At 39.8% G+C, this 13,112-nt stretch overlaps 1 protein-coding gene and 1 long non-coding RNA gene across 3 annotated transcripts in view; one reads left to right on the top strand and one right to left on the bottom strand.

Moving 5' to 3' along the window:
• The window catches only part of LOC120714343, an 873,031-nt gene that overhangs the window by 652,987 nt on the left and 206,932 nt on the right, over window positions 1-13,112 (top strand). The window lies entirely within an intron of this gene.
• The window catches only part of LOC120714308 (rab GTPase-activating protein 1), a 76,454-nt gene that overhangs the window by 58,839 nt on the left and 4,503 nt on the right, over window positions 1-13,112 (bottom strand). The window contains exons 2-6 of one of the 2 annotated variants that reach the window (XM_040000457.1): window positions 4,742-4,977; window positions 2,429-2,458; window positions 1,057-1,318; window positions 529-742; window positions 229-403 (exon numbers count right to left, since the gene is read on the bottom strand). In XM_040000457.1, the coding sequence (XP_039856391.1) occupies window positions 229-403; window positions 529-742; window positions 1,057-1,318; window positions 2,429-2,458; window positions 4,742-4,894 (834 nt within the window). In that variant the 5' untranslated portion in view covers window positions 4,895-4,977. The remainder of the gene's footprint in view (window positions 1-228; window positions 404-528; window positions 743-1,056; window positions 1,319-2,428; window positions 2,459-4,741; window positions 4,978-13,112) is intronic. The other variant, XM_040000458.1, reaches the window with a different exon arrangement.

Here is a 13,112-nt window from a genome sequence, read left to right on the forward strand (position 1 = left end):
AGGGGTGCAATAGTGTGAAAAGAAGAGACGACAGTGCCATATATAAAATCAAGAAGCTTTCACTCCCCCTTTTGTTCACTAACTGAATAGCAACTACATTGCTTGCAAACTTTTTGGGGTTGGCTACTCTAGTTGTTGTTGTGACCTTAGCTTGGAAAAGAGTGCCTTATATACCACATAGTGGTATTAAGTTAGACAAAGACAGTTGCATAATCAGTGAATGCTTACCGCCTCTTGGATTTGGCAGCGAAAAACATGGATCCTGAAGATCTCAGCATTGTAGTGGCTCTCAGTGAAGGCAAAGCAGTCACTCTCCGGCGTGCCATCATGGCCTCGTACGCAGAACAAAATCTTATAGATCGGATAGTTGGCAATCTCAGTGTTGTTGTGTGGATCCAACAACCTGTTAAAACACCAATAAAATTACTGTTGTTTAAATTCTTAAAAGCAACAAGAGTGTACCAAGTTTGGACATCTGCACTAGAACTAATCCACATAACTGACCGAAAATCTATATTTTCTCCCTACCTGACAGTCCCTTCAGACACGCCTGGCACAGACAGTGTAACATCCAGGGGGAGTTGGCACTGCCCTCTGAGGATACTCATCATACGGAGGGCCTCTACCTCACTCCGGGGGGCATTGACTGAGGCACATCCTAGATATGTCAGCTGGCTGAACACGACGCTGTCCTCATCTGGGATGGGGCTGCCAGGACTACCTTCTGATGATGATTCATCAGCTGCAGTTATGAGAAAAGACAGGCAGTGAAAGAAAGAAAAGGATAATATTATGACATCTATTATAATCTTTCAGCTGTACAGTTTCATGTGAGAGGAGGTTAGAAGGAAAGAAGGAATGGAAAAGTAAGAGAAGCTTAAGGAAAAAATATAACATCAATTGGCAAAATTCATGAAATTCAAGGAAACCAAGAACAAAATGGCAACAGTCCTCATCCTTAGGAAACAAAACGAATGAGGAAACGGGATGGTTTAAAACATGTGATGTAAAATTGTCGGTATAAATATGATTCAACTTCATCTCATCCTGACTTGCCTCTGTATGACCTCTCATTCAGCTCACTCTCTTGGGCTGTCTGAACAGGAAGCACCATTTCCAGCTTGGGTGGTGGTGGGGGTGCGCTCAGAGGGTCAGTGCCTGGGGCTACAGGTGACGCTGTGGTATAAAGGGCATGATCGCCCCTACCGAGATCATCCATCCTTGCTTCTGACGCAAGGCCAGCGTCAGCCATTGATGGGTCCATGAGGACATCTTCTAGCTCCCTTTGAAGCTGCTGCTCACTTCCATTGCCTACAATCTGATGCACACACATAGGTGTACAAACACACACACACACACACACACACACACACACACACACACACACACACACACACACACACACACACACACACACACACACACACACACACACACACACACAGAAATAATCATGCACCCAACCACAAAAAAAGCACAAAAAAAACAAACAATTTAACCAGAATTAAGAGTATTATTATTGTGTTTTGCAGTTTGCAGAAACATGCAGTTGCCTTGCCCATAACAGTGACATGGAAATGTATTTTGAGCGACTGCAGCGTGTTTAAGGTATGAATCACTTGTTTCAGTTTGGCCATTAAAGATGTATCTTAGGTATATTTCAATATTAGTACATTGTATTGAGATCACTTTGGGTGGACGTATCAAGACTTTAGAGCTATGCCAACACTGATTATAAATGAAAGTATCAACTGAAACCTTGAGCTTGGCCAAACAGCACAAAGTGAGGTAAATGCCTGTTCCCTGCCTGCTGCAGCAGCATCCAAAAGCTGTATAAGAAAAGGAGATCAGCCGGTAGGGGTCACTGTTGTATTGATCATTTAAGGATAACAAAAATGATGTAAAAATATAGAACATTTTTCCAAACAGATAGAGTAAAACCTAATTTATGTCTTTGGCAGAAAAGAATGAGGTCATTTGTCCATTGCTGCTGGACTTAATTATCTTAATATATTTGCAGGATGGATACTACCACTGCCAATTATCTTAGTGATACAGGACTATTAACATGATAAAAAAAAAAAAAAGAAAAAGCATTCTAAACAAGCGTAAGTGTGCTATCAATTCTATATTGACGTTCACACTTCTGACGTTTTGTAACTGTGTAGCTGTAGAGGGCCTTTACAGGAAGTGCTACAAGCCTGGGCGACTGTTGCATAACTACAGCCTACAGTCTAATTCTAACATCATCAAATCCAAAGTATTAAAGAGCTGAGGCCATCGCTGGACAGACGGCAAAATTACAGAAAGCACAAATAATCACAGACAGAATCACCACTGAATCACATCACAGGAAGAAAAAGGTGAATAATATTCACAAGCAAGAGAGAAGCTGAGGAAAGGAAAGAGAGCGAGAGAAGAGACTGACCTTAAAGCTGACCCCTTCCTCAGAAATCACCTGCATAACAAACAACAAGTTTAGACACTGACTCCTCTGCTGACTGGATGGGCTGACTGGGAGGGAGATGTGCACAAGAGTGTGTCGGCAAAAACCAAAACATGATGTCAGGATGACCGCGTGCCAGTGGATGGAGTGATTTCGCCATTACATTGTGAGAACAGAGGATGTGTGTCACGTTCTGCTTTTTAACCATCTGACAGCAGGCAGACGATGGCAAAATACGCAGCGCAAAAACTTGATTTTATTGTCCATAAAAAAAGAGCTGTGATGCTTTTACAGACACTGGTCTTATGAATGAAATATGAAAAAAGACAGAACACGACAGAAGGTCAAAGCAGAGCAACTTTCTAGCGAATGGATATTGAACATCTATGCTCTGCTGGCGCCATCTTCTGGGAACTTTACAGAATAACTTTTCTTTACAAACAAACAGGTATCGTACATGAGTGACATACAGTAATGAAAATAGTCCGAACGTGTGAGGCCGCTTCTTAAGTCAACTCAATAAAAAGAAACATGATAACAACTAAACTGAGAGACACGTGGACAAAATGCATCCTGTGAAGAGATCGAGCGGAAGAGGCGAAGAGAGGTAATCTGAACCCATTAGGGACGCACAGGATAGTGGCTGGCAGTCACAATTATTTCCTAGAAAGTCTTTATATTGTGAAAAGAGCAACGCCCGCATCACAAAGCACCGATATTTTCCCCAGCAATGGGTCAAAGCAAGGTTATATCACCACAATACCTGGATATCTTTCAAAGTTGAGCAGTGAATTCAACCATAGAAAACAAGCTGTAAGTCAGCCTCGCTATAGCACAATATCATATTACGCATTTAAACACAAGCACCTGACTGACACAGCAGTTGGGAAACGGTCTCCCAAAGTTAAATAGCATCCAACTTAATGACACTCAGTGGCAACAATATCTGGCGGTGGATGCATGAATGACATCCTTCATTTACAGCCTAAACAGCACAGGGAAACTTAACCAGACAATTTACCCTCAGTTTATGTGGATGTGCACAAATCACCAAGGGCTTCGTCATTAAAAGTAGCAAATACAAACACCAACTATGACCAACTACGGCAAAAAGGCAAAGTGAGAATGAGGAAGCAAAACAATAAATGCTGGTTTATGGTTAAGAGTGTGAAATTAACAAACCCTGCTAGATGTTAAAAAAAAAAGAAAAAAAGATGGTTGTTAGTAATGAAAACAGTATGTTAGCAACATGAATCTGTATAAACTGTAATTCCTAATTTTCTTTTTTATGAGTTATATTTCTAACAAATAATATAGATGAATAAACATTGAGATGTTTTGATATATCATGGTCCATCAGATTTAATTAACACACAAGGTAATAATAGTCACACCATTTAGTGTGCTGGACATTCTCGTTTGGTTTCCTACTTTATACTGTACAGTTTATTCTACTTATCTGATCAGGCCATCTTAACTGTTATTATTAATGAGTCTATTCAAAGTAAAAACACCTCTGGAATTTAATGGTCAGGCCATATAAAAAAAAAATCTATCTATCTATCTATTAAAAAATTAGCCTAATCTAAAAAAAAGTTCCCACCTGACCCTCTGTGACCCAGACCCTTATGCAGAACACGTTTCACCAATGTTTCTCCATTTTACATAACCTATGTGTTGTGTTAAAATAGGACTATATTAGCAAATGAATGACCCTCAAGAAATTGCAGCTGGAAGATGAGTGTGAATTCAGATAAAGAAAAAAAGTGTAAATAAAGACAGGACCTCTTATATCACGCACTCACTATGTTTTGATAAAGGTTTCTTCAGTAAAATTAAAAAAGAAAAACAAACACACACACACACCTCGGGTGCCAATGCTTGTTTCTGCTATTCTATGTCGTAGACATAAATATGGTGCAGTTTTGCTGTTGAAACTACAACATACCCCGTCATCTTGATGCTCAAATGCTGGAAAAAACATGCATTAAAAAAAATTTGAACCCCTCTAACCACTTTGAGACCCTCTAACTTGTAATAAATGTTAGAAATATGAAAGTAAACTTGCAACTACTTATGTAAAATTGTAAATTTATCTTAAAAAAAAAAAAAAAAAAAAAAAAAAAAAAAAAAGCTGATTCCTGGGGTGTCAGGTGGAAGGCTTTTCATGGAAGTTTTTTAATGGGAAGACCCCTATGCCATTGTGCCTAAGTGACTATTAGTGCACCTAATCTCCAACAAGTCCCCCTTTTCTACCTTGTACTTCCATCCGTACCTACACCCAGCCAACCTTACCTTCAGTCCTGTCTTTTCGTCATCACTACCATTATTAGTAGAGGAGGGTGTCTCGTCCCCCAGCCGGGACACAAGGACAAAGTCCTCACTGTTGAGAGTGGACACTGAGTCTGAAGACACGCTAATCTTCCCCACCGAGCCCTTGTCATCCATGGCTGCCGCTGTTAAATTCAGCCACGCTGCTCATGAATGGAAGACGGAAGGCGGAAGTGGTGGGAGATGATGAGCAAAATCCCCTAGAAAAAAATAAATAAAAAGAAAGAAGCAGAAAACAGTCATGATGAGATGATCCATGAAAAGCATCTTATAGAAAGGCAAGTGGCTCTAAAAATGGTACTTGTGATTCACTTTTAGAGGTCTTTTGAACACCCCAAAGAAAGAGGTCATTACCCAGAGAAGGGCAAAAAAACAAAAGAGCGCAAAACGAAGCTTAGTTCAAGTGAAGGTGATAGACAAGAGAATAAAATGATGAAGCAATGAAACCAGAAAAATCAGAGAAAAAGCATCTGTGGGTCATTTAAAGCAATTTTATATGCTTCAGAAAAATAAAGTAGAATAGTTTGCAAAAACAGCTTGATTTTACATGCATTGCAAAGCTATGGTGATGCGAATGACAGTGAGGAAGTAAGGAAAAAGACAACTTTTTACAACCATCTATTTGACCCATGTTCCGTCTACAAAGTCTCAGCTGTGGTTTCGCACTAATGAATCACAAGTTCACAAAAATACATTGAACAATGTAAAAGCACACACACACTAAATAATCTAACTGCAGTGCATGCACTCCTAAATGCATCCCTGCAACACCAACCAGCCACCACAACTGCAAATAACAACTTTTGACTCTGCTGGTAAATTACGACTGTGGGATGCCACTGTGTAGTTCACACTGAGATAAGAATTAGTATTAAGGTAGGGAAATCCAGGCAAAGCTTATTAATTATTAGTATTGAGGCATGAGGTAACTTCTAAACAAGAGAGGTGGCAGGAAACACCCATAAGCATTTCTGGCCGTTTCCTCTCGCTGCTCCTCCCTTTCCCTTTCCCTCTTTCACTTCTCTTTTTGCCTCATCACTCACCCTGCAATCTATTTTTCTCAGTGTCCACCTTTGCCCTTGCCCTTCTTGCTTTGGGGAAAAAAAACCACCCAAAGCAAGCAGGTTTAACAATGAGAAAGTATCAGGACAAAAGGTCAATCTGGATTATTAGAGATAACACAAACACAGTCACACTGACCCAAAATAAACGTCTATATTAGAGGTTACATGATTTTGCTGCTGATATCAATGTTATTTTTAGGCTGCAATTTATTATTGACAGCTTAAGGTTTATCCTCTCGGTGTACGTCTCTGGATACTGTGGCTCTCGCTAAATTTTTAAAGGATAAAATACGGTTTCAAAGCAAATGAATTCATTTTCAAAATATAAAATTCAATTTCAATTCAGTGATGATCATTTTCAAACCAATAAATTGAATTTCAAATTAGGCTAATTCATATTCAGTTTGTAAAAGCATTTATTCAAGTTACAATTCAGATTCAATCCGAGCAATTTAACTTATTCAAATTCAGTTTCTGATGGCACAGATTTCTGCCCATACTAGCGTTTCACCTTTATTTGACTTGGAAAAATAATTTGTCGCTCTATTTTTTTAAAAAAAGTCCTTTGTAAAGATGCAACATTAATTCACTTACTATTAGAAGAAAACAGGAATAACCTCAGGTTTCCTTTCAGCACTCTAGCCAGGCTGAGAAAGAGTCCGAGCTTTGTTGAACTTAATTAGTAATGACTTCATGAATTTCTTCACAATTAAAATTTTCACCATTAGAGAAGAAAATTTTTCACAGCAGTCCCACAGATGTATCATTATGTACAGCACCTATAAAACTGCTCTCATTTATTTTAAACTTTAACTCTCCAATTGATCTTTCAAAGTTAGCTTCAGTAAATACTTCCTCAAAACCATCAACCGTATTCACTTTATTATCTTTATCTTTATTCGCGGGTTATGTACCACAGGCCTTTAATGTGGCAGTAATTAAACCATTACTTAAAAAGCCTCTAGTTGACCCAGCTGTCTTAGCTAATTATAGGATAATCTTCAGTGTTCCTTTTCTTTCAAAAATTCTTGAAAGAGTAGTTGTAAGCAGCTAACTGATCACCTGTAGATGAATGGTTGATTTTAAGAATTTCAGGTTTCAGAGATCATCACAGTACACAAGCAACATTAGTGAAGGACTCGATACTGTAGACAACAATACTTTATTACAGAGATTCGGTATTAAAGATACTGCACTACAGTGGTTTGAGTCATATTCTCACAGTACACAATAATTCAGACTCCATAATTAACAACAATAGGTTAATTGTATAGGTTAATTATGGAGTTCCACAGGTCTCTGTGCTGGGACCAATACTTTTTACATTATAGGAGCTTCTCTTAGGCAGTATCATTCGAAGGAACATTTTCACAGCTATGCAGATGATGTCAGGCGTGTGTAAAGGCACGTGTGGCGGAGTGTAGTCGGCAGTGCCGCGGCAGGGAAGGCGGACACACCTGCACGGCATCACAATCCTGCCTCACCAGCTTAAAATTGGTGTAGGGTCCTGTGTTTGGTTGTTAGTGTGTTCAGCTGCAAGCTGGAAAGCTGCAGCAGTGTGTGTGTGTGTGTGACTGTGGACAGCAATCGAGAGTCAATAAAGAATGCTGGAAAGCATGTATGTCTCGTCGGGTCTGCCGTGGTTTGTCACAGTAGTGCCGAAACCCAGGATGGGAGGCATGACGGACCCACAACCAGGCCAGCAAGTGGATGAGCTGGCCCGAATGGTGGCCGAAATGGTGGGCACACAGTGGGAACAGGTGGTGGCATCACGCCGCCTGCAGGAAGAATCTGGCCGCTCGGGCCTGGTCCTGGCTGGCACTGCCGCCACTGCCACCGGCGTTCCCCAACGGTGTTGGTGTGGTCCTGGTTTGGTTGTTGTCAGTGTGTTCAGCTGCGAGCTGGAAAGCTGCAGCTGTGTGTGCGTGTGACTGTGAACAGCAACCGAGAGTCAATAAAAAATGCTGAAAAGCGTATGGATGCGTCGCCGGGTCTGCCGTGGTTTGTTACAGAATCTCTTAAGGACAAATGCCTAGATGACCTCTAATATTCTGCCTCAAAACTCGGACAAAACTGAGGTTATTGTACTCGATCCTAAAAATCTTAGAGAAACAGCATCTCAACAGATGCTTACATTGGATGACATTGCCATTGCCTCCAGTAACACTTAGAGGAATCTTGGAATCATGACCAGGATGTGCCTTTCAATGTGAGTATTATATGGATTTGTAGCACTGCTCACATTTGTGCAATATCACTAATTCTAGAAACATCCTGTCTCAAAGTGATGCTGAAATACTAACTGATACATTTATCACTTCTAGGCTGAACTATTGTAATGCATTATTTTCAGGTTGCAAAAATGCTACAACGACAGTACTGACAGGACAAGAAAGAGAGCATGTTTCTCCCATATTATCTTCTTTTTACCCGTTTAATCCAGAACTGAAATTAGAATCTTTCTTCTCCCTTACAAGGTCTTGAGTAATCAGACCCCGTGTCCTTAAAGACCTCATAGTATCATATTGTCCCAACAGAGCTCTTGGATCTCAGGCTGCTGGCTTACTTGTGGTTGCTAGAGTTTCTAAAGGCAGAATGGAAGGCAGAACTACCAGTTTGGATTTGGGAGACAGACACTATCTCTACTTTCAAGAGTAGGCTCAAACCTTTCCTTTTTGATAAGCTTATAATTAGGACTGCATCAGGTGACTCTGAACTATCCCTTAGTTATGCTGCAATATGCTTAGACAGCTGTGGGTTTCCCCTGGTGGACTAAGTGTTTATTCTTCATTAAAGTTTTTTTCACTCTCGATATAATTATACACCACTAGTGCATTTATTCATTCATATAGTAAATAATTTTAAACTGGTTCTCTCACATGTGTATTTTGCCCCGTTTCCCTCTACTTGCCTTTGTTTCTCCTAACCCCCACCTGGTCGGGGCAGACTGCCCTTGTGAGAGTTTGGTTCTGCCACAGGATCCTTCCTGTTAAAAGAGAGATTTTCCTTCCCACTGTTGCCAAGTCTTTGCTCATAAAGAGCCATCTGATTGAGATTTTCTTATGTTATAGGTCTTTACCCTACAATTTAAAAGCACCTTGAGGCCACACCTGTTGTGAATTGGCACTATATAAATTAAAGTGCTCTCTTTATCATTTCAAACCACTCTGAGGAAATTAAAATCGGATTACTCATCTAAATATTCTGGGGTTTTTTTTTGTTTCTTATGCTTTTTTCTTTTTAAATTTGTGTTGCAAAACAAGGTACAATTATCAAGTGAGGCTACAACTAGTGTGCCAACTTCCCTGTTGGCAACATCTATTTGGAAAGGCACAAACACAACAACCCGCTGATCTGAGCAGAGTCGGGTAAAACAAGTAATGTGCGACCTGTTGTGGCAATAAAACAAGATCATGTTTAAACTGAATTGTCATATTTTTCTAGTAAAGAATTATAAATAACCACATATAAATAGATTTATTTAACATTTGTTATGTTTCATGTGTATGAAAAGCAAAAAAAAAAAAAAATCAGCATGGCCAACTTCTTGGCAACCAGTTGGTAGCTGCAACTACTTGCAATCAGTTGCCAAATGTGAAAAAGTTAAACACAATCACCAGCCAACCTTTGACCTTTCCTGGTTGCAAGAAGGTTGTCTTATTTCGACTCTAGTCTGAATGAGCTATAACACAATCATAACACAAAGACCATTCAGCTGACAGCCAATTATGCTAACCTTTACTGGATAAATATCATAATTAATGCCAAGGAGTTAGAAACTATGTTTCACCCACTTTGTAATGAGGGACTGTGCACACAAATTCCACACACACACCTCTATTTACCTTCTCCACCTGTTTCACTTTCTAATCAAAAAAGGTGCTCCCATGCATACCTGTCATAATCTATTCTGTCTTTTCTGAATATTAATGACCAACAAAAATATGCAGTGCTACTTTAACATCCCACACTAGCATAAACACTTTAAAGCAAATGGACGAACACACCACAACTTGCTTAGACCCTACCTTACAGGTTAGTTGTGCAACAATAATTTGATACACTGTGTACAATGTAGGTACAAAGTAACACAAATATATCGTTAGAACTAGTATATAATGAGAATATTTAATGATAACTCATTCTGCATGGGCGTTGTTACTTATGTTGCAACAGACAACACGGTTGCATGCGTGTCTATGGACTGTGCTTCTTTGGCAGCTTATTTACTCTGCTGATAGCTTTGCTGAGCAGATCATTTTAAAACATTGTCATTGCTGTTATTTCATACATAGTTTGGTGATTTTCTAATCCCAGTATACTTTATAGACACCTCAATAAGACTAATTAACTGTAACTACTAACTGTAGCTATTAATAAGCCAAATCTATACTGGTTTCTGCAATATGACGGTTTACTCTCATTTTGTGCTCTTGGATGTTTGGTCTGGCAACTGTCTTGTTCCATATGAAATAATATTAATTGAAGAGAATATCTGACAAAGTAAAGCAAATACCAGTCCAAAAGAAAACTAAGCATCAGACTCAGTAGCATTCAGACACGGTCCTTTGCATCAGTCCCCAGTCTCTTTCCACATGGGGTGGCTGTAGCTCAGGTGGCAGAGCAGGTCAGCCACTAATCAGAAGGTCGGTGGTTCGATCCCAGGCTGCATCCTGGCTGCATGCCAAAATATCCTTGGACAAGATACTAACCCCGTGTTTGGTGGTGGTCAGAGGGCCCGGTGGCGCCTGTGTCCGGCAGCCTCGCCTCGCCTCTGTCAGTGCGCCCCAGGGCAGCTGTGGCTACAATGTAGCTTGCCATCACCAGTGTGTGAACGTGTGTGTGAATGGGTGAATGACTGAATGTAGTGTAAAGCGCTTTGGGGTCCTTAAGGACTAGAAAAGCGCTATACAAATGCAGGCCATTTACCATTTTTCATCCCTGCAGGCTTTCAGTCTTGAGGATACTTTGCAGATGTTTACACTGCTCTTGGCTCAAAGACAGCTGCTGTCCATTTTTAGCACAGTTGGCTTTTGTGTGTGTGTGTGTGTGTGTGTGTGTGTGTGTGTGTGTGTGCGAGTGAGAGAGCGAGAGAGAGAGAAAGAGCAAAAGTGCCTAGCATAATTCGAAAGTAGTGCATATTAAAGCAAACAGGTAAAATAATATTAAATTACAGTGGCATGAAGAAGTACTTGCCCCTTTCTTGCTTTCTTAGTGTTTTGTTGCATTTAAATGTTTCAGATCTAACAAAATACAGTTTTTAAATGAACCTACGTTTGAACAAATAAATAAACAAAATACATTTTATTTTAACCATTCAGAGGTGGCCTTGCTCGTATGTTCAGAATTACTGTAAAGCTGCATAATCCTAAAGCACTTGAGCTTCAGGGGATGAACTGATGGCCAGACATTCTCCTTCAGGATTTTCTGGTAAAGAGCAGCATTCATGGATCCATTAATTATGCCAAGTCACCCAGGCCCTGAAGCAACACAGCAGCCCCAGACCATAACACTTCTACTACCATGTTTGCTGATATGATGTTCTTTTTATGAAATGCTGTGTTAGTTTGTTACAAGTTGCAGTGGGATTCAAATCTTCCAAAAAAGTCCAACTTTTGACTGCCAGTCCACAGAAATTTCCCCAAAAGTCTTGGGGATCATTATGGTGAGGCAAAGGTGAGATGAGCCTTTGTGTTCTTTTTTGGACACCTAAGAACGCTCAGATGTCAATGACTGAGAGCATTCTATGAGCCTACCTTACATTGTGAGACAGGTTCTATTTAACTGATCCAGCAGGTCTGGTAGCAACCAGGGCTGAAAGATTTGAGAAAGGGCCAGAAAGGTTTGGGTGGCCGTTTCCTCTTAATAAATTAAATTATATATTTTTTTAAAACTAATTTTTATGGGTTATCTTAGACTAACATTAAACTCTTTTCAATGATCTGAAACATTCAAGTGTTGTAAAAACAGGCAAAAACCTAAGAAATCAGGACAGGGACAATTACTTTTTCACATACAGCAACATATTTCATTCGTCCAGATCTTTATTCCTGTTTTAACTGTTTATTTTTTCCAAATTGTTTAACTACTTATGGAAAGATGGCTAATATAAACTTTAGGGATAGCTATAGTGACATCACTCGCTGATTTCTGAAGTCCCATTGTGAAGCGATTTCCCGTTGCTCATCTAAGCATTTTGAAACTGGATGTGAGAAGTGAGAGGTGGATTTATGAAACTGCATGCTCATTGGCTCAACACTTGCCCATTACAAGTCATAAGCTGGATATTATAAGTCATATCCTGAAACTTATTTCTGAAACCAAGCCCACAAACTCGTCAGCACAAGCCCGGAGGCAGTTTTCTCACGTCTTTCAGACCCCAAAGCCATGTCCACCTTTTTTATAATGTCTAATAGTCAGGCCTTCTGCCTGCTGGTCCAGAGAGCATGTTGTTTGCTTTTCTTAAGGTAAATACTAAGACTTGCACTTTGATTTGAGAAAGCCAGACGAAACTTGATTTTATGCACATACAACAGTCAATACTATATACACCCATACATACATAAAATACATTTTTAAAAATACCCACTTGTGCTGGATGTCACATACCCTACAAAACACACAGACAGCTGTATTATGAACACAAATAGGCACTCACTGAGAAACACGTGCATGCACACACACAAACCTAATACTTTGACTAGCAGGAGACTCCAAAAGACTTATAATGGTTCCCTTGTCACCCCAGTTTCCTTTCTAGCCTCACCAACAGAGCTCTGCCTGCTCCTGCCAAGATACACTGTTCCTTATCAACCTTTTCACTGCCTTGGTACACTTCCAAGAAGATCGACAATCGCTGCCAGTCAGTCAGGATACTGACCATTAAAATTATCTGGGTTCTAAAATGCCTTAAATTGGAGGTCATTTCCAATACCTTGAGTGTTTTTAGCAAATTTAAACTAATATGTTCAGTCAACTTTAATTTGACTTTTTATGTCTCATCACTATATGATTCTTTGTTTTGAGTAGCAGGTTGAAGAGAAGAGAAGAGAAGAGGAGAGAAGAGAAGAGAAGAGAAGAGAAGAGAAGAGCCCACACCCTGGATCCAGAAAGCCACTAAGATGAATCCAATAACTCAACTGTTCAGCATATTTCATAGGTTCATATGGATATGAAGCGGCAATAGTTCTTCCAAAGCTTGTTTCCCAAAATGTTCTCTGACTTCAACATGAATACTGTGCATGTCTATGAGATGCTACAAATGTGAAAAC

This window comes from Simochromis diagramma, unplaced genomic scaffold (assembly GCF_900408965.1).
Source record: "Simochromis diagramma unplaced genomic scaffold, fSimDia1.1 OVJJ01000596.1, whole genome shotgun sequence".
In the NCBI taxonomy this organism is placed as follows: domain Eukaryota; kingdom Metazoa; phylum Chordata; class Actinopteri; order Cichliformes; family Cichlidae; genus Simochromis; species Simochromis diagramma.